We start from the raw sequence: 23106 nt of genomic DNA on the forward strand, positions 1-23106 counted from the left end.
CTTCTATGACTGTGTGTGGGTGGGTGAGATACTCGGCTCTGTGTGTCAGGTACAGAAGGGACAGTTCAGAGCATTTAGCTGGCTGTTTAGCTGAGAGCAGCATATCTTCAATATGTTAGTTCAACACACACACACACACACACACACACATACAGAGCAGCAGCCAAGCTGCATCAGAGCAGCACAACCGAATGCCTCCAAGAAGCACACTCACACTCTCTCATTTTCTCTCTCTCTCTCTCTCTCTCACTCACTGACACACACACACATATGCTTACTCTCTCAACACTGGAGAAGCAGCACAGTGGGCAGCCTCATTAGAGACACTCTTCACTTCTCTCCACTTGGAGCGTGACCACACCACGGAGCAATTACACGCCCACCTGCAGTCTGTGGCAGGAGCACAGGGCCGATGGGAAGGCCAGGTGCGGGCAGGGGGCAGGCAGATGAGGTCTTTACCTGAATGCGACAGGTGCACTGCACTGCAGATGGGCGGGGAGGGGGGGGGTCGTTTGTAAATGGGGCCGTTACACTGAGTTTTTACATCAGTACAATAGGATGCTGAGATGTGGCTGGTGCAGACTGCAGAGTAAAATAGTCAAGCTCTGAGTTGAGTCATTATTTGTTTATTGGTCTCGGTGGGACTGCACCATTTTGCTCTATCCCAGCACAAGGACTGGGGTTAAAAAACACTGGCCTATATCTGGCTGTGCTGTAGTTCTGGGGACCACCACAGGGTGGCACTTGTCTCTCAGGAGACCAGCAGTAATAGGCCTCCTGCTGTGTGAGTAAATCATCTCTTCCCAGGGAGAAGGCAGCCTTGAGAGATGAGAGTCCCTCTTTTGCCGTCATCAATACTATAAGATGATGTGTGTGTTTGAGCTTCAAGCTTAGTCTTTTTAATCTGGGTGAGGCCAGTCTAGGAGTGAGTAGCCATGTAGTAGGGGAGGGGGAATATGTTGCTGTATTGCACAGTAGCTGTTACCATCTAAATACGAGCAAAAATTTACTGTGTGTAGGCGTAGATCGATTGGCACAATTTTATAAAGATCTCTTGTGTGTGTAGATGCCTAGAGCTTTTTTTTCTCCTTTTCTTAGTTATAGCTACAACCAACTGCAGCTATGTTTGTACTCTGTTAAAATATCAGGATGGTTTGTATTGAATCATTTTCTGTTGATAACCTTGAGGGCTTTTAAGTGGTTGTCAATTGAATGGAGTAGTCAAGCAGATTATTTTTCTACATTTGCCGACCAAACCAGTGATGTTGAGTAGGGCGTCCTTCCATTAGCTTTCCTTCTTTATCTTAAGAGCCAAAAAGGGTGATGACCGTGGGTCACTAATTCACCTGCTCGGGGGAGTCCCGGTTATCACCATGTTCCAGAGACTAATTAATTAACTCTGGTAATTAATTTGAGAGAAAGTCATCGGCAACCAATTCTCACCTGGAGCACCACAGCAAGGCAACTAAATGTCCATGTAATGGATCTGGGAATCAATTATTCATAGAAATATGACAGGACCTTACACACCTCACTGCCCTGTGGGACAGGAGGCTGGGAAGTGGTTGCTCACCCAGAGCTCGCTCAGACTGCAGATGGAGTTGACCCTCATCTAAAAGCCAGTTTGGTGTTTTTCTGCCCCATGGTAAAGGTTAGCTGGGATATAGGGAGGGCAGGTTAATGCTAGATGTGGGCCCAAAGGCAAAGCTCTATCTGGAGACCTCAGAGTGACTCTGGTTCCATAGGGGGTTTTATCTGAGTGCCCCCCTCCTGCCACCGCTAGCCTGGAGCAGAGGCCACCGTGTGACTCCTAGATATGGTGAAGGTTGGAGAGGAAGCGCACCACGACAGGCAGCAGGACAGACCGGAAGAGAGGGTGTTTGAAATAAGGTTTAGAAGACAATAAGGTAAATACTCTAAATAAGATGTGGAGTATTCACTAAACCTGGTCCTGGAGAGCTGTGATATGTGCAGACTTATGGGCCAGTCCAGCACTAACACACCTAATTCAACTTACTAAGACCTTGTCAAAAGGCTTCTCTCATCCCTGTGCTGTAACTGTCCAAGAAGACCAGGGTTGGGGAGCACCACCTCAATGCAGATGGGGTTGTAGTGTCGCACTGTGGATGGATTAGTCTCCATTCGACTCAAGTCGAAGGGAAAGCTGGAGCCATTACCTCGTAAGATTGGCCAAGGCCCGGAGTTCATCCTCAGGGCAGTCCCAGGAAAATCTGGTTCATACACGGTATCTTCCCCTCATGCATAATTTACTCGCTCGTACTCTTTACTGCATGTTAGACAACTTACCTGGTTTCAATATTTTAGCTTGATAGATGCACATTGTAGACCTGCATGTGATTCATTGACGTAATAAGTTGTAGGTCTATGCAAGCTGCCACTGTATTCTTTTGAAATGGGTTAGGGTTAATGGTCAGCTTTCCTTTAAAAATCACTCAGCTCAATGAATTGGACAAATTTGAGCATGAATGTGAAGCACCAACATTGCTACCATTTATTCAAGCGAGTTCGCTAAGTGCTTCACTCCAGCGTGATTCAACGGCGCAGTGAATCCAATAGGTGGAATGTGAGGACGGTGTGTGTGTGTGTGTGTGTGTGTGTGTGTGGAGAAAAGGGCAACAATGGCTGTGTCCTCCAAGTCGCTCAATGTGCGGTTCAAGGCAACTGCCCCGGAGGCTCTAATTATGTGGAACATGAACACGGCTGCTCCACGCATTGTGCCTCACCGTATTGTACACAACCGTCCATTCTGTCTCTTCTCACCTCTTCCCTCTCCAATCCTGCCTGTCTGCCTGTCCATCAGAATCATAGCCTTGACGACAGCCCTTGCTCTATTGGTTTTTTTCTTTTTTCGATAACCATATGTTCTTCTTGTATAGGAGATGGTCCTGGATCTTGGCAATGGACAAAAGGAGAAGTTAACACATGTACAGTTATTAGTTATTTTCATTGTGTTAGCTGTGGCTGTGGAATGTCCATTGTGTTAGCTGTGGGCACATGAATGTATTCTCAAATGGAAACAGTTGTGTTTTTCCTTCCAGTGCTGCTGCTTCTTGGTTTTTCAAGGATTTGTTCTCCTCAGTTTATGTTCTGTGGATCTATAGAACGGTGTGTTCAATCAGAGTAGTCCATTAAAAGAGCAGATTCCCCTTATCTGAATAGGCCTTACTTTGGTTTACCTTCACCTGCTCAGGGCACAGTACTGTTTGTATACCTCGTGGAAAAAAACATCATTACGGAGAACCTGATTTGAGGTGGTGGAAAATCATTGCAAAGGGAATGAGGTAATGTGTTTTCATTTGGTAGCCATCTCTCCTCTACTGGGATTGGACCAGTGGTGCAGACCAGTGCAGCAGCAGCAGCAGCTCTCCTCTGGTTTCTGGAGTGGAGTGCCGCAGGCTCTGCTGATCAGATTCCGTGTATCAGTTGATTTGGAATTGAGAGATAGAACATGTGGACAGGGAGGCAGCTCGTCAGGTCATCCAGACACACACCAGCTGCTGCTTTTATGTTAACCTAAGATTAAGACCAGCTGACCTGCAAGACCCTCAACTGGAGCACACACACACACGCATACTGACTGATGGATTTAAGGGGAACGCGCAATGGGATACGTGTTATTATTATAGACAGACAATTTTATTGTGTTCCACAGTGCCTTTGAAAGGATCCTGAAAATATGACCGTTATAGAGGTTTACTCTTTTTCAGGATACCCGGAACACAATTGCTTTGATTTGTTGAAAGTGCGGTGGCAAAGCAAACTGTAGTTTCACCCGTCTGCCTTTGAGAGGAATATAAAAGAAATGTTAAAGAAAAGAGATAATGATCTAGCACGCTCACACAGAGCTTCCCTCAGCCAGTTGAACATGCCGAGAAGAGACATTTTTTAGACCCAACACATTTTCTCAGAGCAAAGATTTTGTAAAGCAATGTTTTAGACCCAAAAAGCACCAGGCAGTAGAGATCATCAGAGGAGGTAGAAATTAATCTGGGCAGGGCCAGATTGTGTTTTTCAATGCCCTAACTTGATCTGATTAGGGTCGGGGGTTAGATTGATCCTAGATCTGTGGTCAAAAAAACCGTCTACATCCAGTCTGCTAAATTCCACCTTTTGCATGCACCTCATCTGAATGTACCCAGCACAAAACGTCCCACTATATGAATGTAAAATATCAGTTATTGTGAAAAAAAGCATCTTGAACAGAGATGGCAGTGAGTGTTAATGCTGTTATTAGAACTGGACGTGAAGATTCACACACAGCTGTGTCTCCCCAACCCAACGAAAACTATCAGAGCCACACACTCTGACGCCCTGTGGCGTTCGCTAATGAAATCCCCCCCAAGCCATCAGCCAATGAGCTCTCAGCCTAAGCTGCCATTTTGTGGGCACAGATGCCTGCTGGAACATTGTGGCACCAACCGTGAAATGAATGTAAAATCAACCATGATGCCTTTCTCTTCCGTTTATTGTTTTAGGGTGCAGATGAGCCGACAACAGTGAGAACAGCCCTCAGAGGGCTCTCTCTCTCTCTCTCTCTCTCTCTCTCTCTCTCTCTCTCTCCCTGCCCATCTCATCTCTCTCTGCTGTTTTAATTCGCAGCACGTCACACAGCCTAGTCATTTGTCTTTTGGACATGTGTTAAATCCACACTTCTTAAAGTCGTGGGCATCCTCCTGGGTTTAATATCTGTTGTTTATTGACATGCAATGCAGATAGCGCTGTAAATGGCTCACTAGCCTTGCTGTTTGAAATGGGACGCGAGAGCTGAGTTTGAATGATTGAGTGTCTCTGTGGTTGATGCCTGCTTGCATGCCCAATGAAGTAACGCTGTGCTGCCTGGGGGCGCCAGCCAGAGGATGAGAGGATGCAGTAGAGCAACAGAAATCATTTTTTTTACAGAAGGGTTCGACAGTGCCGTCTTCGGTAAGATTATGATTTGTGATTATTGCTCTCTCAAAGCTTTGTCTCTCTCAAGTGTTATTTTGAAGATGCCGAGGTGAGGGCCATTGGTATCAAACAGTGTAGAGAGTTTGGTTGGTGTCCATACCAAAGATAGTGTCACAGTTCTGTCCTGGATCCTGTCTAGTCAAGCCATTGTCTATATGTGGCCATCAGAGATGCCAGATAGCTTTTCCAGTAGTTGACATTTTCAGAAGACGTTTCCTTATGTTGACACTTGACAGGGATTTAAGGAGCCTAATGTAGTGGAATGCGTGTAAACTATATATTTTTTGTTTTACTTTCTTGATGTACAGCCTGCCTTTCTGATTAACCAAGGCATTTTCTTTGCCATATTGAATGACATATTTATTGTTTTGGGAGTGTTTGTGAGTTGAGGGAAATCTCAACCGTCCCAAATTACATTCCGAGACTGTCATGATTCTGTGGACTGGCTTTGGGTTTTTCAATAAGCTTTGGCTGCCATTCTAATTAAGGCAGATCAAAGGCGGCAGGGCCGTTTTTGATGAACAGGCGCTCTTCAGCACTAAAGAGCAGCCTTACCTCTGAGCGCTACGCCACAGACAGGCCCACGCCTCCTCCTGGGCATTCGCTCTCATTGTTTTGCTGTAATACAGCCAGTTAGCCAATTTCAGCACACATCAAAAACATTAGTGCTAAGAGGCTAATATGGAGAGTTCCCTCTTTTTGTGAGCTTCAGATCACTTCTGATTGACCAGGCATTGCACAGACATCATGTGTTCGGCCAGACTTCTGGATTTTCTCCTTTTAAGCCCAAATTATTATTGAGAGTCTGGGACTGATTTCTCCCTTTTATGCTCGCCCCAATCTGTTGAATCTCAGAACTGGTGTCTGTGTCTTACTATAGGCTAACATCGCTAAAACTCTCTGTCTTTTTATATTGAAAATTGTGAGATATCCCAAATCATGTGAAATTATCCCATCTGGTATCAGAAAGCCTAAGGTGGACTAAGTTGGACCTCATCCATCAGGCCCGAGGAAACAGAACTAGACGCCTCCAAAAGTTACCATTTCCGTTGTCATAACGGAGTTACAGTTAAGTAAGAAATAAGCCTCAGGTTCTAAATGCTGTGTCTGGGGTCTGTATTATGCGTCCTATATCACTCTTGTTTCCTGTGTCTGAATAATTAAGGCACTAATGTCTCTGCGTTCCATGGGGCATATTAACTTCCCTAACCACACACACACGCACGCACGCAAACACACATACACACACACACACACACACACACATCCACCCACCGACCACGTCTCCATGGCGGTTGGAGACGCGCATTAAGCGACATGAGTCACATTAAGCCTTGAAAAGAACAGGAGCACAGACAGACGCTTTTTAAGTATATTAAATTACTCCTGGAGCCGCACTCGACAAGGCTAAACGCCATATCTCCATTAGCAGGGAGAAAAGATACATTTACTCGAATGGAGCAGCATTTCCAAACTAACAACTCATTAAGCTAGTCATCTTTAGGTCCAGGGCAGAGATGTAATTCTCCATTGTACCCGTATGGATTTGAGCGCAGTGTGGCTGGATTTATTTATCCACTCATCTTCCATGTAATGCTGCATGACTGACGGCCCCTTGTTACAGAGGTCCAGAGTGTTCCTCTGAGAAATAAGGATGCTGAGCGTTTTAATACTTTTCTAGTTGTGCTCTGTCTTTGCTCTGGTGGGGAGCATCATGCTACTCTGGGCTGTTTGTCACGGACAAGTGCCTGTAAATTGTATGAGCAGTGTTTCATAAAAGTGTCCGGTCTGTCGGTAAAGGACGCTGTGTTATCTCTTAAAGAGAGACCAATCTGTTCTATGTTCACTTCCACTTATTCATTCATCACCATTAATATCAAAGGAAAACTGTGTCTACTCATCACAAATGCTGTTTGATGGTGAGGAGTGTTTTTGGACATTCTGTCGGACAAGAGGATGGTTTGAAATGATTATTTCTTAAGCTTTCACAGCAAGTTGTACGTTTTGGAAATTCTATTAATACTAAATCTTCTTTCTTTTCTAAATGGGTTTTATCTCGCTTTGAAAGAATATTGTTTTTTTCTCCCTATTCCACCTCATCTTAGAAACAGAGATCTGGAAGCTTCTACGGACCAACAGAATTAGCAGTAAAACTTTCTGGAAATGCCGTCGGCTTTCAACCTGAGTAGAGGGAGAAAATCCCCATTTGTTCCACAGTATTTAACTCCCAGCGCCTCGCCATCGACCCACACTGAGCACAGCAGCTCACTGAGGGGATGGGAGTCTGAGGCAAGTCGTAGAAACATAATGAAATCCCTCCACGTGAGACCCACTTATGTATTCCATTTTTCAGTTGAAGTCTGATCATCAGTTTTAGTTTTTTTGTGTGTTTTTTTTGTGTTTATTTATTTATTTATTTATTGACATCTACGCCAAGTATGGTTGGGAGTACTTACTAAAATAATTGCTGCAAATGGAAAACAACATTTTCTTTCTCCTGGGTGTCAGTCTGGGTGCTGACAGGGAGAAAGATTCCACTTTGACCTTTCTACTTCTTCTTTTTTTTTCCCGTCAGGGGAAAAGTCTCAGCTTGTTCTTGTATACTAGTATCCCCCCGTTCACACACAGTAAAGACTGGTGCAGGTAGAAATCGGTGGACGGGCATGTTTGATACCTTTCCTCATTCCATTCCATGCATTCCAATGAGCCCGTCACCTCCCACCCGTTCATAGTGTACAGTAGCACACAACTCAACCCACACTAGCAGCCACATCTCTGTCTGCTCCATCACTTCTCCTCTGCTTCATACTTGGTTTGTTGGGGGGTAAAACTGACCTTTAGCCCATCATCAAGGGCAGCCGTGTGTCCGCATCCTGGGGCGATAGAATAACCCTGACCTGGAATTGTTGTGTGGTGTTCTTTTTGACTTTTTGTTTTTCAGCTCTGTGTGTGTGTGTGTGTGTGTGTGTGTGTGTGTGTGTGTGTGTGTGTGTGTGTGTGTGTGTGTGTGTGTGTGTGTGTGTGTGTGTTGATGGCTTTGGTTGACATCTCCAGCCATTGGTGGTGCAGTCGGGCATATCTGTCCTTTGAAAGGAGGACACCAGAGGCTCTGTCATCTCACTGGTCATTTAGAGAGCAGAGCAGTTTGTTGGGATCTAGAGGTGAAGAATGAGGTGTGTGTGTGTCAGTCAGTCAGTGTCATCTAGACATGATCAACAGCTATAAGACAGAATGGCCAGTGAGTATTGGTGTGGTCTGCTAGCTAGGACCATCTCCCAGTGTGCAGTCAGCCTGGCACAAAGGGGAGCACAGTGGCCCCCTGCTGCTAGCTCACACCAGGCCCAGGCTGCCACAGGCCTCCTCTGCTTTGCTCTGTGTGCCAGAGCAGCATTGCCCAGTTGAGCCTCTGATTTTCAGCTGGGAGGTACATAGGCACACTTACCAGTGTAGGAAGGAGTCTATGGCTGCAGTGTCGTAGTAGGAGACACATTAATGTGAGGCAAGTTAATGTGTGTGTGTGTGGGTGGGGGGGTGGGGGGTGGTGGGTGGGTGGGTGGGAGTAGCGTGACTGATCTCCTTCATTTCCAGGAGCAAGGATGGGATCATTTATTGATCTGGACGTTTCATTAAGTGTCAGTGCGCGGAGACACGTGAGGTGACAAGCTGCTGTCTCCCTTTCATCACTGAGAGACCCTGAGGCCTGCTGATGTGACAGCCACCTCCTCTCTCTCTCTCTCTCTCTCCCTCAGTCTCTCTCTCTCTCTCTCTCTCCCTCAGTCTCTCTCTCTCTCTCCCTCAGTCTCTCTCAGTTGCCCTCTCGACCCTCACTCTTTCACTTGCTCCCTCGTCCCCCGCTCTTCCACTCTCTCCCAACCCTCACCATTTGTCTCCCCTGTAGCTGTGCTGTCTACCGCACCTCTCTCTCTTTTTACTATCAAATGTGGCTCCATCAATCCCATTCAAATTAAAGGCTTATTTTTCTCAAGGTGGATACGCTCAAAAAGGTTTGAGGTTAGGTGCAGCACTAAATTTCCCAGTGTTATGTCCAATAATAGATAAATTAATGAGAATGACTTCAATTTTGACTTCTGACTGGTGGAGTCGACAATAACCCTGACAGCACAAGGTCTGTTGAGACCCTTTAAGGCTGTGTCTCAGATGACATCCTATTTTCTAAATAGTGACTAATATAAACTGCTGTTGAGTCCTATTTGATATTTTTCTCTCAGCTCTACCAATGGGAAGAGGCTTTAACACGCTAATTGCAGACAAAGCTTCCGATATCTTGGTGTTAAATCCATGTCATGCACAAGTTTAAGGCACACTTGAGGGACAACTAATTTTAGGTTTGAAATTTCTTACCTGCTGAATAGTTAACAACATTAAGTAGAGTTTTTGTAATTGACTTATTGACGATGGGAGGACTAATCATTGCAAGCCCTAGGCCCTAGTCTCACTTTTGACTCATTGGAAACCGATGTCTAGATGTCCCATGCTGACTTGCTTGAGGCTCAGAATGCTCACTGCACTTTTTGCTGTACCATCAGCCATACATAGCACGCATTACTATGATGGTTTTGAAAAGATAAAGATAGGCTATTGCCTTAAAAAATTTTTTTTTTTGCAGTCTCAGCTATGATATTAGAACACACGATTGCATCAGTATATACAGTGCAATACACAAGTGTTTATTCTCCAAACTATGGAAGACCAGCAGCTCCCAGGTGAAGTGCTTTATTGTTTTCAAGATGGCCACCATACAGTGCCCTGACCCCTGACCCTTAGTCCATCCCCCAGTAGAGGCTGGTGACGAGAACAGTCAGATCAATACTTCATTAATGTAACAAGATGAAGGCAGCAACCCCAGTCGATTCCAATGAACCTCGATGTCTGGAGCGTGCTGGGAATGACGCAGGAAGGGCGGGCGGGCGGGCGGGCGTGCGTGCGTGCAACAGAGGGAGCGAAAGTGCACGCGACTGTTGAGAGTTTGGTCTGGAGTACAGACTGTGTCCACATTTACAAGGCTGTTTTGAGTGAGTGTTTGTCTTCACTAATGTATCCAAAGGGTTAGGCAGATGGAGCTCCCTCTGTTTGCTGTTAGGTGAGAAACTGTACATCCCAGTGTGGTGGATTGACCTGAATCTTCAATGAAAAGGACTCCGCTGTGACAGACCCTCTCCTTTCTCTTACTCCATGTCAGTCCGTTCCGTCCTTTGCTGTTACACACATACACTCTCTCTCTCTCTCTCTCTCTCTCTCTCTCACGCACACACGCACACGCACACGCACACACACACACACACACACACACACACACACACACACACACACACACACACACACACACACCGTCCTCCACCCTGCCGTCAAATGTTTAATATAATTCTCAGCATGGGCCCCCGATGGCTGCTAACCAAAGTCACACATGCTTCTTAGAGAAACCACAGAGGAGCATTAGAGACAGGGACGCTATCGGAAGGAAAGTAAGTGGCTTATTGCTACGGAAACGCACACACACACACACACACACAATCTATCTCTCAAACAGACACGGTTAGCAAGCGATAAGGTGTGTGTGTTTATTATTTTGGGTGGATTTGAGTGAAGGAGCGGCTGGTGGATTTGAGTGGTGCTCCTGAAGACAGGAAGTTGGTTAGAGCTGGGAAGGGCTGGTGCCAGAGAGGCTCAGGGCTGAGGCTGGAAGCCATTACAAGTACAGGCCTCGAGGTCCTCAAGTACCGCTTTTCATCCCTCAAAGTGTGTGTGTGTGATGCCTTTGTAATGTGGTTGCTGCTGTACATGGTTTTCTTTCATCCCTCATAACGGGTTATGGAGAAAGTGTGCTTGCGTGTGCGATACCTATTTTGAAATGCGTCTGCTACTGTAAATCTGATTTTGATTGGCGAAATGGACAAGGTGGATGGCAAAAGATAAGGGGAGAGAGTGGTAAACAGGCTATGTCTGTTAGCAGCTCTTCCCTTGCCCTAAATATCTCAGGTACCCAGGATAGGGTAGCAGTGCTAAAATTGGATTTAATTGAGCTGACACTGTGTGTATGTATCTGTTCTAGTCGATGCTGTAAAAGGGAATGGGTGCTGTGCTCCATTCACCTCCCTTGTAAAGTAGAGGTCATTAAATCCAATACACTTCCTCCCAGTGCCCTTGAAGTATGGCATAGGCAGTAGGTAGGAGAGGCTCAGAGATGAAGCAGTGGCTGAATTGATTGATAGGTCAACTTGACTGTCCATAAAGAAGCTCTCCCGCTATCTGAGTTACAGAAGATGGTGGGAAGGGTTAATGTTCTTCATTATTGATCTTATAGCTTAAGTTTAAATTTGCACCGTCCACGAAACGTGAGTGGATGTTGAGGATGTGGAGATCAGCAGATCTTTAGAATCAAGCGGGGTATTCAGACCAGTCTCGGGAGTGTTGACGGTCATTTTGTTTCCATTTCTCTGGCTGTCACCTCATTGGTCCACATAGCTTCAATCCCCACCCTTTGTTAAATCATTGGCCAGTGATTTAATTAGCTTTTTTTTTCAACATGACGGATCAGCTGAAGACTGCGGATTATGACCTGGTCCAACTAGTCAATACATTGTCAAGACTTGAGTTTAATCAGGTGTGTAAGTGCTCGGCTAGAAGAAAAGCATGCCAAAGAACTAGGAAGGAATACTGATATGGATGGATGCCCATCCGCAGTGGAGAGACTGTATCAGCAGTTACTTCTTTCTGCCCCCGGGCTCAGATACTCACTTTCGATTGCTCATAAGTGTCACTTCGCTGATTTATTTATTTATATATGCTGATATCACACTCTGGAGAGTGTTGTCCTGGGGCCATTTGATTTCAGAGGGGTGTGTGTGTCTGTGTGTGTCTGTGTGTGTCTGTGTGTGTCTGTGTGTGTCTGTGTGTGTCTGTGTGTGTGTGTGTGTGTGTGTGTGCGTCTGTGTGTCTGTGTGTCTGTGTCGTATTCTGTCAGGTATCTACAGGGGGCGACTCTAAATATTTCTGCCGCCACATGAATCATGCATGCGTTGGTGCTTTTAATTATTACAAAGTGCTGTGCTATTCAAAGCAGAGTCCCCCTCCCCCCATATCCCACCCTCCTATATCTACTGTCTGTGGCTCTCCGTTCATGCTCCAACAATTCCCATGCATTATTTAAGAGCTGAAGATGACGACTCATTTGCTGAAAAGAAAATTCACCAGTGCTGTCGTGACATCGTCACACCGACGGCTCAGCTCTAAACTTTGGCCTACCGTACACACACACACACACACACACACACACTCTTTGCAGTTTGGATGCCAGCCTTCAAAAACTCCAAGATACCACTGAGCTCTGTCTCTCCCTCCCTACCTCCCTCTCTCTCCCCCTCTCTCTCCCTCTCTCTCTCTCCCTCTCTCTCTATCTCTTTCTTCTCTCTCTTTTCTCCAACTCCGGTCCCCTGCGTCCAGCAGAGTAGCTCTGTCATGCTCCAGTCACGCGTGACAGAGAGTAGTAGCTCTCGCCCCGTTCCACACACTACTCTAGGCCTGGGTGGGAGGTGGTAACAGCCCAAGCCGCGCCTCGCCTCAAACTCATCACCGTGCCAGCGGTAGACCACCCCTGCTTGGGAAGGGGGCACGACATGGGCACCATGGCCTGGAGCCTCTAGTCTCTGTGGCATGCCTGGCACCAGATGCCTCTTCCTACCCTGGCCTCTCCTCCTCTGCCCATCTTGAAAGGCAGGTTGATATTAAAACCCTGGCTCCGTGTTATCTGGTGCCAGGCCTGGCGTTGGTAGATAAGTGGTGATCGTCTTTGTTTTCATCTTTTTAGATGAAAGAGTCCAGCCCATCTCCCTAGGAGGGATATTACAGCCAGCTAGAGCCAGGCCTCAAGCAGACCTGCAGGGATGCATCAGTGCAATCTTTCCCCTGGAAAGAAACGACTGACAGACCCTCTCACTCACCCTGTCTCTCTCTCTCTTAAGATGCCTCTTGTTGTTATTGAGCTATGTGAATAGATTTACTTTACACCGTTGAGACAGTCTTTGCCGACATATTGGCTTGGAGTCTTGTTTGACTGAGACAGGAATTAAAGGATGTCTGGCCTTTTTACAAAGCTGGCAGCTGTGTTACCTTGGTAAGCTTTGGAATTCATGGTTGAAAAGCACAATGAACAAGAGAGATCTGTGATATATTTTATTCATTAAATTTATAACATTTGTATTTGTTATTTCTTGAAAGACTAGCTAGCTCAACTTAATCCCTAGCCACTGTAGAAACCTAGAGAGGCAGGATGGAGACCTTGACTGGTTGACTCACGTCAGACCGCAGTGATCAGAGATGTTTACCTGCAGCACAGTTCCAATCTTCCTTCTATTGCATAAAATATTCACATGGCTTACTTGGGACTTCATTAAAATCTATAGGCTGCCACTCGGTGTATTGGATTGTTTTCACACATGCAATTTTAGCTATTGATTTGTATTCCAGCTCCAAGTTTTTTCCCCCTTTCTTTGTGTTCTAGGCTGTTTTTTTCTCAACTTGGTCTAAAAGTGGCTTGAGAGTGTGATAAAAGAAGCTGATATTTGAAAACACACACACACACACACACACACACACACACACTCTCTCTCTCTCTCTCTCTCTCTCTCTCTCTCTCTCTCTCTCTCTCTCTCTCTCTCTCTCGGTCGTTGTGGCACTAATTGCATGGCATTAGCTGTTGATGATCTTGAGTGTAGCCCTTGGTGTGCATCCCCCTGATGTAATCTGTGATGTGTTGTGACAGAAGAAGGCAGCAGTCAGCTTGGTGTCTGATCACTAAAGAGGCGGAACATCACTGCCCACTCAGCACGCTCGGACTTAATGGCCGCCTTGTTGTCTCTTTCTCTCGCTCGAAGATCTTCTTCCATTTGGTGATCTTTCCCCTGGAGATACGGTTACCTTGCCTCCAGCACCCTGGCATGCAGCTACTTAATAACACAAGGATTCATTTCTAATTCCCACTGAAGAACAGCATGCGTCTCCTCCACATCTGAGCAATAGAAAGTTGAGAAAAGGAGGAGAGACACAGAAAAGGAAAGTCTGTTACAGAGAACGGGCTTGAGCGGTATGACGTTCTCATTGGGCGGAAGGGGGGGGGGGGGGTAGCGGATGAATGCTTCAGTGGCTGACCTAGTATGGATCATGATGAATCAACGGAGTGCATGATGAATCAATGTACAGACATGTAATACGCTCCTAATAATTTACTACTATGAGAACTGGCCTCGCGTGGAGTATTGATTCTGCATAAGATTCCTCAGCTGTGGAGCTAGATCACGGCCAATGGACCTTGACACTAATTTAATGTATTGGGGTATTGGGCCATAGTTGAGTGTAAGGGTCCAGTTGAATCACCACAGACCATGCAGGTCTGACCTCTACTGAGATTTCACTCACTCACTCACTCACTCACACGTTACAGGAGGGATAGGAAAAGAAAAATGATCATGCAGCGTCAATGTCTGTCTGACTGATGTGACCCAATGGAGGATCTCCTGCTTTAAAGGCTGTTTGATGCTGAGACCAAAGAGTCTCCATGGGGTTATGGCAGCCAGTGACTGACAGGTCATGTCAATTCTACTCATTGCCGGGTTCAAACGCTTGTCTCTGCAGGGGGCTGACACACACAACCTGTCTCTTTCTCTGTCTCACACACACACACACACACACACACACACACACACACACACACACACACACACGTTGGCCTGGCACGCACCACATGTCTGCGGTTTGGAAAGGGAGCACGTGGAATTGACCCCGCTGAAGTTTCACTGCATCAAGCCCACTCGCCAGCTTGCTGTGACACTTTTACTGCACTTTCTCAGACGGCAGGCTTTGCGCCCCCCCCCCCCCCCTTCCCCCCCTCCCCCCTCCATTTCTCTCACACCATCTGGTGTCAGTCACGTCCCTGCAGCAGTAGCTTGGCTTCCACCTCAGTACCGACTGCCTTTCTCCCTATCTTTCTCCCTCTCTCCGCCTGCGCTCTCTGATTACGGCCAAAAGGGGCACAGAGTGCAATGCAATCAACATCTCACACACTAGAAACAATTTCAAGCAAGACTTCAGCACTGTAGGGGAAGGAGGGGTGGCCAGTCCATTATTCTGGACCTTTTGACTGGAGCGTGATAGAAAATCCCCCTGTGAGAGGGGGAATGGTGAGCAAATCTAGGGCTGCTTTCAATTGTTTTCAATTAGAGGTTTGAGCTCTTTCTCTCTGTTCTTTGCCTCTCCTCACCCAACAATTACAGCCAGACAGGCTCTCTTCACGTGGGGCTAACAGCCCTCTCTTCCCTGCCGACAGGAACATGGACCACCACACTGGCGCGTACACACACAAACACACACACACACAGTGGATGGACCACCACAATGAAGTGAACATCTGACATTTAGAGCAAGCAGCATTAGGCAACTCAATTGCTAGGTGTAAGATGCGGTTCAGTGAATTTGCTATTGAAGACTGATGAGCTAGAGATCGACAGGCCATGTTCAACTCAAGCCATCTTACACACAGCCTTACACACAAATTAAAGACATAGCCAATTCACGTTATTATGTTTAATGTATACAATCTGTCTTTGAAATAAATTGTTCATCGGAGTGGACTGATATAAACTAAATAGTACTCGATAGAGGCTGTTTTGTCTCCTAGCAACTGAACTAATCAGATGTTTCTCTAATTCCAGATCACATAAAACGAAAAGCGCGACGGCGGCCATCGTGGGGACGGGGCATAATCAGGAAAAAGAAGAGCTACAAGAAGGGAACTGAGGAAGAGGAGGAGGAGGAAGAGGAGCAGGATGAAGGTGCGGACCCTGAACCCGAGACTGCAGGGCCCAGTGACTCATGTCTGACCCATGACGAAGATTCCTCCTGTGACACCATGGAGCCCCAGCAGCCCAACGGCCACCACACACACAGCCATGGCCCCTCCACAGAAGAGGAGAGCTCCAACGAGCCACCCGTGGCTCCCCGAGGCCCTGCAGACACCCAGAAAGACCCGACAGAGCCCCAGCCCAAGGTGGAAACACTTCAGTCCAAGGATGAGGGCCATACGTCCAAGGACAAAGATGAGTTGCCTGAGTCTAAGGATGAAATGTCTCCATCCAAGGGTGAAGTGACCACTCAACCCAAGCAGGATGACCCCCAGGCTAAGGAGGAAGGTCCTCTACAGCCCATGGAAGTGGAGCCCCAACTCAAGGAGAAAGAGCCCCAGGCCAAGGATGAGCAGCCTCCAGCCCCCACGCCTGCTGCGGTTGTCCTAGCCCCCCAGGAGGAGTGTGTAAATGGGGATGAGTCTATGGACAGCCTGGACTCCCAGGCCCACAGGAAGAGCTCTGAGGCTGGGGAGGAGACAACAGAGGTCATGGCAGAGCAGTCAGAGGGGGCTCATGACGAAGAGCACAGAGACAGAGAGGCAGCAGTGGCTGCAGAAAGCAGGGGAACTCTGGTACGCCCTCTTCAGGATGGGACGATCGAGGCAGAGACGGGAGATGAGCAGGAACGAGAAGGTAGTGTCAAATAGAATTATGCTTGCAGAGATGAAGTGAGGAGCATGCTCATCTAGTGTTTTTGTAGATGACAGTAAGTCTGAACATATTCATTTTGCTTTTTCATGAAATAGGCCAAATTAATAGGCGAAATGACAATAAATCATTTTGTTGATCTCCATCCAAGACTTGATTGGCTTTGGCTTGTTAAATAAGAGGACATGAATAATGTAACACATATGGCTTATGAAATAGTATCCAATCACAGACTGTGCATTTCAACTGAATTCTAGAAAGCCTCAAAGGTTGTATACTTTTTGTGGAATATCCAATTTATCTTTAAAAAAAAAAAAAAAGTTTTACTGTGAAATTTCACACGGTTGGCTTTTCCTTCCTCTCTCCCTCCCATATTTCTCTTTGCCTTGAACTGTTTGCCATTGATTTAGTGGCATGTGGGACAAGCCAATAGCCCTGTGTGTTTGATTAACAGGCAGCACTGGGCTGGGGATTATCAGAGGCCAGCTGGAAGCCTAGGCTAGTGGTGGTGGTGAAAGACGTAGCAGAAATCACAGGCTGCCACCACTAGACAACACACACCAACAGATCAGACTGCTGAACTACAGTAGTGGGCAACTATTCTGTTTTTCTCAAGTGGTTGGGTCAGCCTTGGCTTCCATCTAGGCTTTCGTGGTGATTGTTTGAATAAGAAGAGACTCGAGATGTGTCTGCGTCCCTCATACCTTTCTTTCTATTCCTGCTATAGGTGGGTCCAAGGCGAGGAAGTACAGAAAGAGCCAATCAGAGCAGCTGAAGGGATCCCCCGACAGGACAGAGGAGGAGCAGCAACAGATTCCTCCTCCACCTCCTGTAGTGGTGGACCACCAACAGCTATCTGTAAGGATTGACCTGTGTGTGTGTGTGTGTGTTGGCTTCTTGTTTTTTTTATAGAGTACAGTGCATTGTATAGGCTAGCAACAGTGGATACTTTAGTCTCCAAAGTAATTGAAACAGGCCTACAGTTAGGTCAGTGTTCGGTCAGCAGGCATTGTAATTTTCAAGATAGGCTACTACAGAATTGATGGTAATTTCAAAATTATGATTACATGTATTGCAAAGGGGAGCAAGAGTGTTTGCAATTATAGTCTTTGGTTTTCGGGATTGGAACCTTGCTGTTTTCGGGGGTTGGTATTAAGAAAGGGTTGCCATAGGGCGCTTAGTGGCGTAGCACACTAATGCACATACCACAGTCATCCTTCACAGCTCTTGCCTCCACCTGGTGGTGGCGTTCGGCAGCACTTCACATGTCTTCACAACTACTGTCTGCTGCAGTAGCGGCATTGAGGTAGCCCACCGATGCGATGACAACATGCTTTAAACAGTGACCTACTGTAGATGTCGATTTTTTTTCTTGAGTAATCGAGAATTCCTTATTTTAAAACCTCAAAATCATATGGAAAGTATGTAACATTCAAGTTTTCTAAAAACAATATAAAAACCTATATTTTCTGCTAAATACATCTCTTAGTATAAAAGTCAAGAGTTGTGGTGGTGATAGCAGTAATAGTAATACATGTAGCTTTAACACAATACTCTTGCACAGCTTAGACCTACTCTCTTTTGAGAACCATCCATTCATGTTATCTTCAATGAGCCAGTTTAGGTACTGCCAGTGTCCCAGTAATTTCCTGCCGGCATTATAACTGGCAATGTCCCCTCCCTAATCCCAGTCACACACTACACGCTCGTCTCAAAGGCTTCCCTGCGAACCGCATTAATCCATCCCTTACTCTACAGAAGCCTCTGTTCAGGGTCTCTCAGTCCAGAACACGCTGCTCCCAGAATTAGCCAATTTTGGGGTCGGGTGAGAGAAAATCAACCGACATTTTAATGGGCCCTAGTCAGGTCTGTGAGGCAGCTGATGAAGTGGAGGTAGTGGTGGTGGGGGGGGGGGATGTGGGGGATTGAGGGGTGGAGGATGGGGCGGGGATCGGAACTCAATCATGGGAGACTGCCCCTAAGCCTCCCCAGGCTGGATAGGCCTGCTCTGGCAGTGCTGGTGTCATTCTGTCCTTCTCAGACGGATGCTCCTGATTTCCCAGACTAATATCTTCTCTCTACCCTCTGGCTCTGTCAAAGCCCCTAACCTCGCCCCCAGTCTCCAGCCAGCCACACTCTGCATCACTGCCATCCCAGAGAGGGATCCAATTTAAGTGGCAGCGCGTCTCTCCACATCTCTCAATCAACAGGTGCTGTTCCTCCACCATCTTAAGGGTGCAAGGCCATGACTCAAACATGAGCGCCTCTCTCCATGCCTCTCGCTCCAGCAAGTCAGTTCAGGATTGATTGACAGGATATTAAGAATGAAGAGAAAAAAAAAGAGGAATATGTGAAACGGTTCCCTAACACTTTGCACGGTCACGCTGGTGTTCCACCTAATACCCTGGGTGTAAATTGGAGCCGTGGCCCAACGTGCTTCTCTTCTATCTTCACTCTATTCAGAGCCACTGACTCCACCGACCGACCGGCTTGGTTAGAAGGAGCTTGGTGGTGCAGTCTAATTGGTGTAAAAGTAGTGTTCCTCTGACGTGCGCTCTCCTCTGCCCCTCCATCCCACAGTGGCATGGCGTGGATATCAAACCATTATCTCCTCGCCATTACCCCCACCACAGGGAGGGGATGGGATTGGGGGGGGGGGGGTCGGCACCTCGTCTCTTCCCACCCGTCTGTGTCTCGGTCTGATTGACAGGTCTGGTCACAGACGGGTCTCGGCTGACAATCCAAAGAGTCTCCAACTGGCCACCCCAAGCGAACCGACGCACACTGCGCTAATCTGAATGCTTATTTGTTAGCCGAGGAAAGAGTGGAGATATCTTTAAGAAACAGATCGTGAAGAGAGGGCACTGTGAATAATTGCTTTTTTTTATCCCTGGCTTACGGAACAAATTGAATTTCCGGTGAGCAGGGTGAGAGTTGTCGTTTAAGCAGATATCTCCTCGCTGGTTTGGGCTGGCGCGTTGCCTGATGCGTATTAGGAGAAGCGTGAGTGGTGTGTCGTTTTCCCTCTGCCTCTCTTCTTTCATTCATATTCATTGATTGTAAAAGTCTCATTACTTCTGACATTTAACTTGATGGCAGAGGCCTGGAATCCCTCTGGCATTAAATACTGTTAGAATTCTGTCAGTTTGTTCAGAGACCTCACAATGAGGACCTGGGCCTGAGACGGTGTAGCTCCATCAGTGTTCTTCATCAGTCTTGTCCTGGGGATCCACTTGGTGTGTTAGTTTGTTGTTCTATCTTAGCACGAATGCTACGATTGAACTAATCAAGTGATTGATGAAGGAGTACCAGATGTGTTATTGCTGGGCAGAAACAGAAGTTTACACACCCTGTATACATTGTGAAACCCAGGCTTCCTGTGTCCCACCAACCCTTAGCAGTTTTGTCCCATGAATATGAGCCACCTGTTCACAGATGGACTGGATACGAGCTCCTCATAACCAACCTAGATCTTCAGTATCTTCTATCATGGAATCAAATCTAGTCCTATTATTTCTACCCACCACACCAAGAACATGAGTGTGTAACGGAAAGGCCCGGCAATTTTCTTTAGATTTGTTTTACGCAGCTGCAAATGCCCAGTGTGCATTGAGACGCTGTCACAGTGAAGGGTCCTTTCCTTGATGCTCGACTATTACAGCATGTCAAGATTTCCCATCTCAGAGCCACCCGTCCACAGAAATGGCCCCATTTTCAGGATGTCATCTCCTCCCATTTTCTGCACTAATAACAGCGGGCCCCTCTGACGAGGCAACCATTCCCACACGTCTGTTCATGAAGAAAACTGCTTAATGGCCGTGCTGGGCCAGCGTTTGATTGTCAATAAAAATAAATAACTTTTGGAGTACTGCTTTCATTTTTATTCATTCCCGCTGATGTCCTTGACAGTGTGGCCATTTGCATATGATTACAGTCTTTCCGCTCGCCTCTATCTCCGTCTGAAAGGCCTCCATCCACGTCAGCAGATCAAAAAACATGCCAGTCAGTTGCTTCTTATTTCCAAAACCACTCTCCTTGAGTGACTCGCACACACTGCACATGTCTTGTTTTTTTCCCACCACTTCGTCAAAAAACGTTTCTGTCCGACTGAAAAGACTGTTTTTGAGTGGCGTAATGCGTTCATTTATGTCTAAGCTGTCAGGTTAGCCCTAACTGCCTGCCATTGGCAGGGAGTGTTGGTTTTTCTTTTGACAAAAGACTGGAGTGTCGAAGAGTAGAGCAGAGAATAGATTGGTTTTCAATGTTTTCCCCGATAACGCAGACATGACTAGTGCTTCGCAGGCACTCTATAGAGAGGCTAATTGCTGACCTCACCCACTTCGGAGTCTCTTATTCTGGCATTAAGGACTTAGAACAACCCCAGCAGTCTAGTCTGTCAGCGCTCTCTTCATCAGCAGCAAAAACCAATGCATGTCAGCAATGCACTTTGCGGTTGCGTCCAATTTGAGCAGAGGAGTCAATAGTAGAACCTAAACACTGAAGAGAGACATAGGGTTTTAACTTCTAATCAATCAATAGTTCACTACGCTGTGGATCTGTTCTCAACACCACATCTACAGTATGTAAACTATTGTAACTAATCTATAGTTTACTAAATGTTTCCGGTCTATTTTCCCCCCCCCTTCTCATAACCTCTAGAATAATTGAGATGGAGTGTGTTGATGAAATGCTTGGTGGTTTAAAGGTTGCCAAAGGTGTCAGCATCTTTAATCTCACACTAACCTCCAACTACCATTACATGAGGCCAATATCTGTTCCAGATGGAAGTTCAAGCATCTCCACCTGTTTATCATTAGTAAACCCCATCAGACCCACATGTCCTGCTCTCCATCATGTTGAATAAGTGAGAGTCAACTGCTGTCGCATGGCCCGGGGTTGTCCACCATGACTTGTTTTGGAAATGAAGCCACTGCATAATTCAGAATGAAGTTAGTTATCCATACCCTCTTCCCTCCCAGGTCTCTACCAGTAGAGCTGAGGGGCATGAGGATGGCCTTTCATTTGCTGTGACACTGAGTTGGTTAGCTACTGCACTGCAGAATTTGATTCCCCAGTCACATTTGTCATGACAGGCAACCAACATCTGGCCTGTCATCCTTACGATACTTTATCTGTCTTGTGTTACGCAACAGTATGTGTCCTCTCTCACCGCCAGACAGTCCATGTGACTTGGCACCGTCCTCCGGCATTTCACCCGTTTATTGGAGATTGGAACTTGCGTTGCAACAGTTGCAAATCACCTCCCTGCCTTCCCTCCTCCACCCCTCTATCACTCTTTTACCCTTCTCTCTCCCTCCCTCCCTCTCTGTTCATTTCAATGCTGTAGACTTTCTCTTTTTTTTCCGGCAAAGCACGGATCATTTATAATTCATCCCTTCCGTAGTGTTGCCGAGAAAGATTACATTAAAATTAAAAGGGGGGAGAGGGGGTGAATTGCTCCCTCATTTTGAGGCTAATTTTGAAAGCTTAATAATATCCCTATTGATGGATACTGTGGAGCATGAAGTCTCTCTCTCTCTCTCTCTCTCCCTCTCCCTAGGTGTGTCCCATTAGTCGAACAAATATCTCTTTTCCATTACCACTTTCTCCTCCTGACCCAGAATTCAATTTTCTTGTCGCCATTTTGAAGGGTGTCTCAATAGTGTCGGAGAAGTTGAAGTCCACTTGGACGGAGGAACCGGTAATGGATCCTTCAGTGCACATTTCACTTGACCTCATCTGATATCTAAACAGCTCAAAAGTTCCCCCTGCATCAGTGCACAAAATGAATTGTGAATTCCCAGTTTTGTTGTAATAATCGCTCATCAATATCATTCTAAAATCAAGTCCACTGATGGCATGTTGATGCCATTGATGGTTAATTGGTTTCTTCAGCTGTTTCAGATTTAGCCTGTCACATATCAGTGGAAACATATGCAATGCAGCATATGTGCATAAATGTGTTTGATATGTATTAAGACGTGTTAAACACACATCTGATGGTTTTAGGTCTAATACTTTGCCTGCCCTCATTGTTCCCAGGCTGACTGCAGGCGTGTGATGTGTGTAATGGCCACAGGACAGAGCACAAACCTATGCAGTTCTGGTCAAGCCATTACACCACACAGTGGGACACACCTTCTCTCTTCTCTCTTCTCTCTCTCTCTCTCTCTCTTGCTCTCTCTCTCTCTCTCTCTCTTCTCTCTCTATACTCTGGTAATCCCTTGGCCATCGAGGCGGGCTTGGCTGATTTCTCACACAATGTTTCTCAACCTTTTTTGTCCCTGGGACTGGCAAGCTATGATCCTTCCCCCCGGGAGAATTGACCAAATGTGACAGAGAGGCGGAGGCACGTTTGTCTGTGTCTGTCTGCTCTCTAATGGTTTTACTGCACGGGCCAATCCACATTGTTTTATAGGTTGTTGAGCATAGAGGCAGAAGTCAATTCAGAGACACGTCTGAATCATGTTTGGTCATTGCAAACAGGGCTGTTATAGTTTTTCCCAATCGTTTAAACACGTTTCCTGAAACTACAGCTCAATTTCTCAAAACTCTAAACACAAAACTGAAAAGA

At 46.4% G+C, this 23106-nt stretch overlaps 1 protein-coding gene across 1 annotated transcript in view; it reads left to right on the forward strand.

Annotated features, from left to right (window-relative positions):
- Positions 1-23106, forward strand: part of atad2b (ATPase family AAA domain containing 2B) — a 61010-nt gene that overhangs the window by 26132 nt on the left and 11772 nt on the right. The window contains exons 25-26 of the mRNA XM_083688919.1: positions 15693-16517; positions 17260-17390. Coding sequence (XP_083545045.1) covers positions 15693-16517; positions 17260-17390 — 956 coding nt within the window. The remainder of the gene's footprint in view (positions 1-15692; positions 16518-17259; positions 17391-23106) is intronic.

This window comes from Argentina silus (genome assembly GCF_951799395.1).
Source record: "Argentina silus genome assembly, chromosome: 17".
Lineage (NCBI taxonomy): Eukaryota > Metazoa > Chordata > Actinopteri > Argentiniformes > Argentinidae > Argentina > Argentina silus.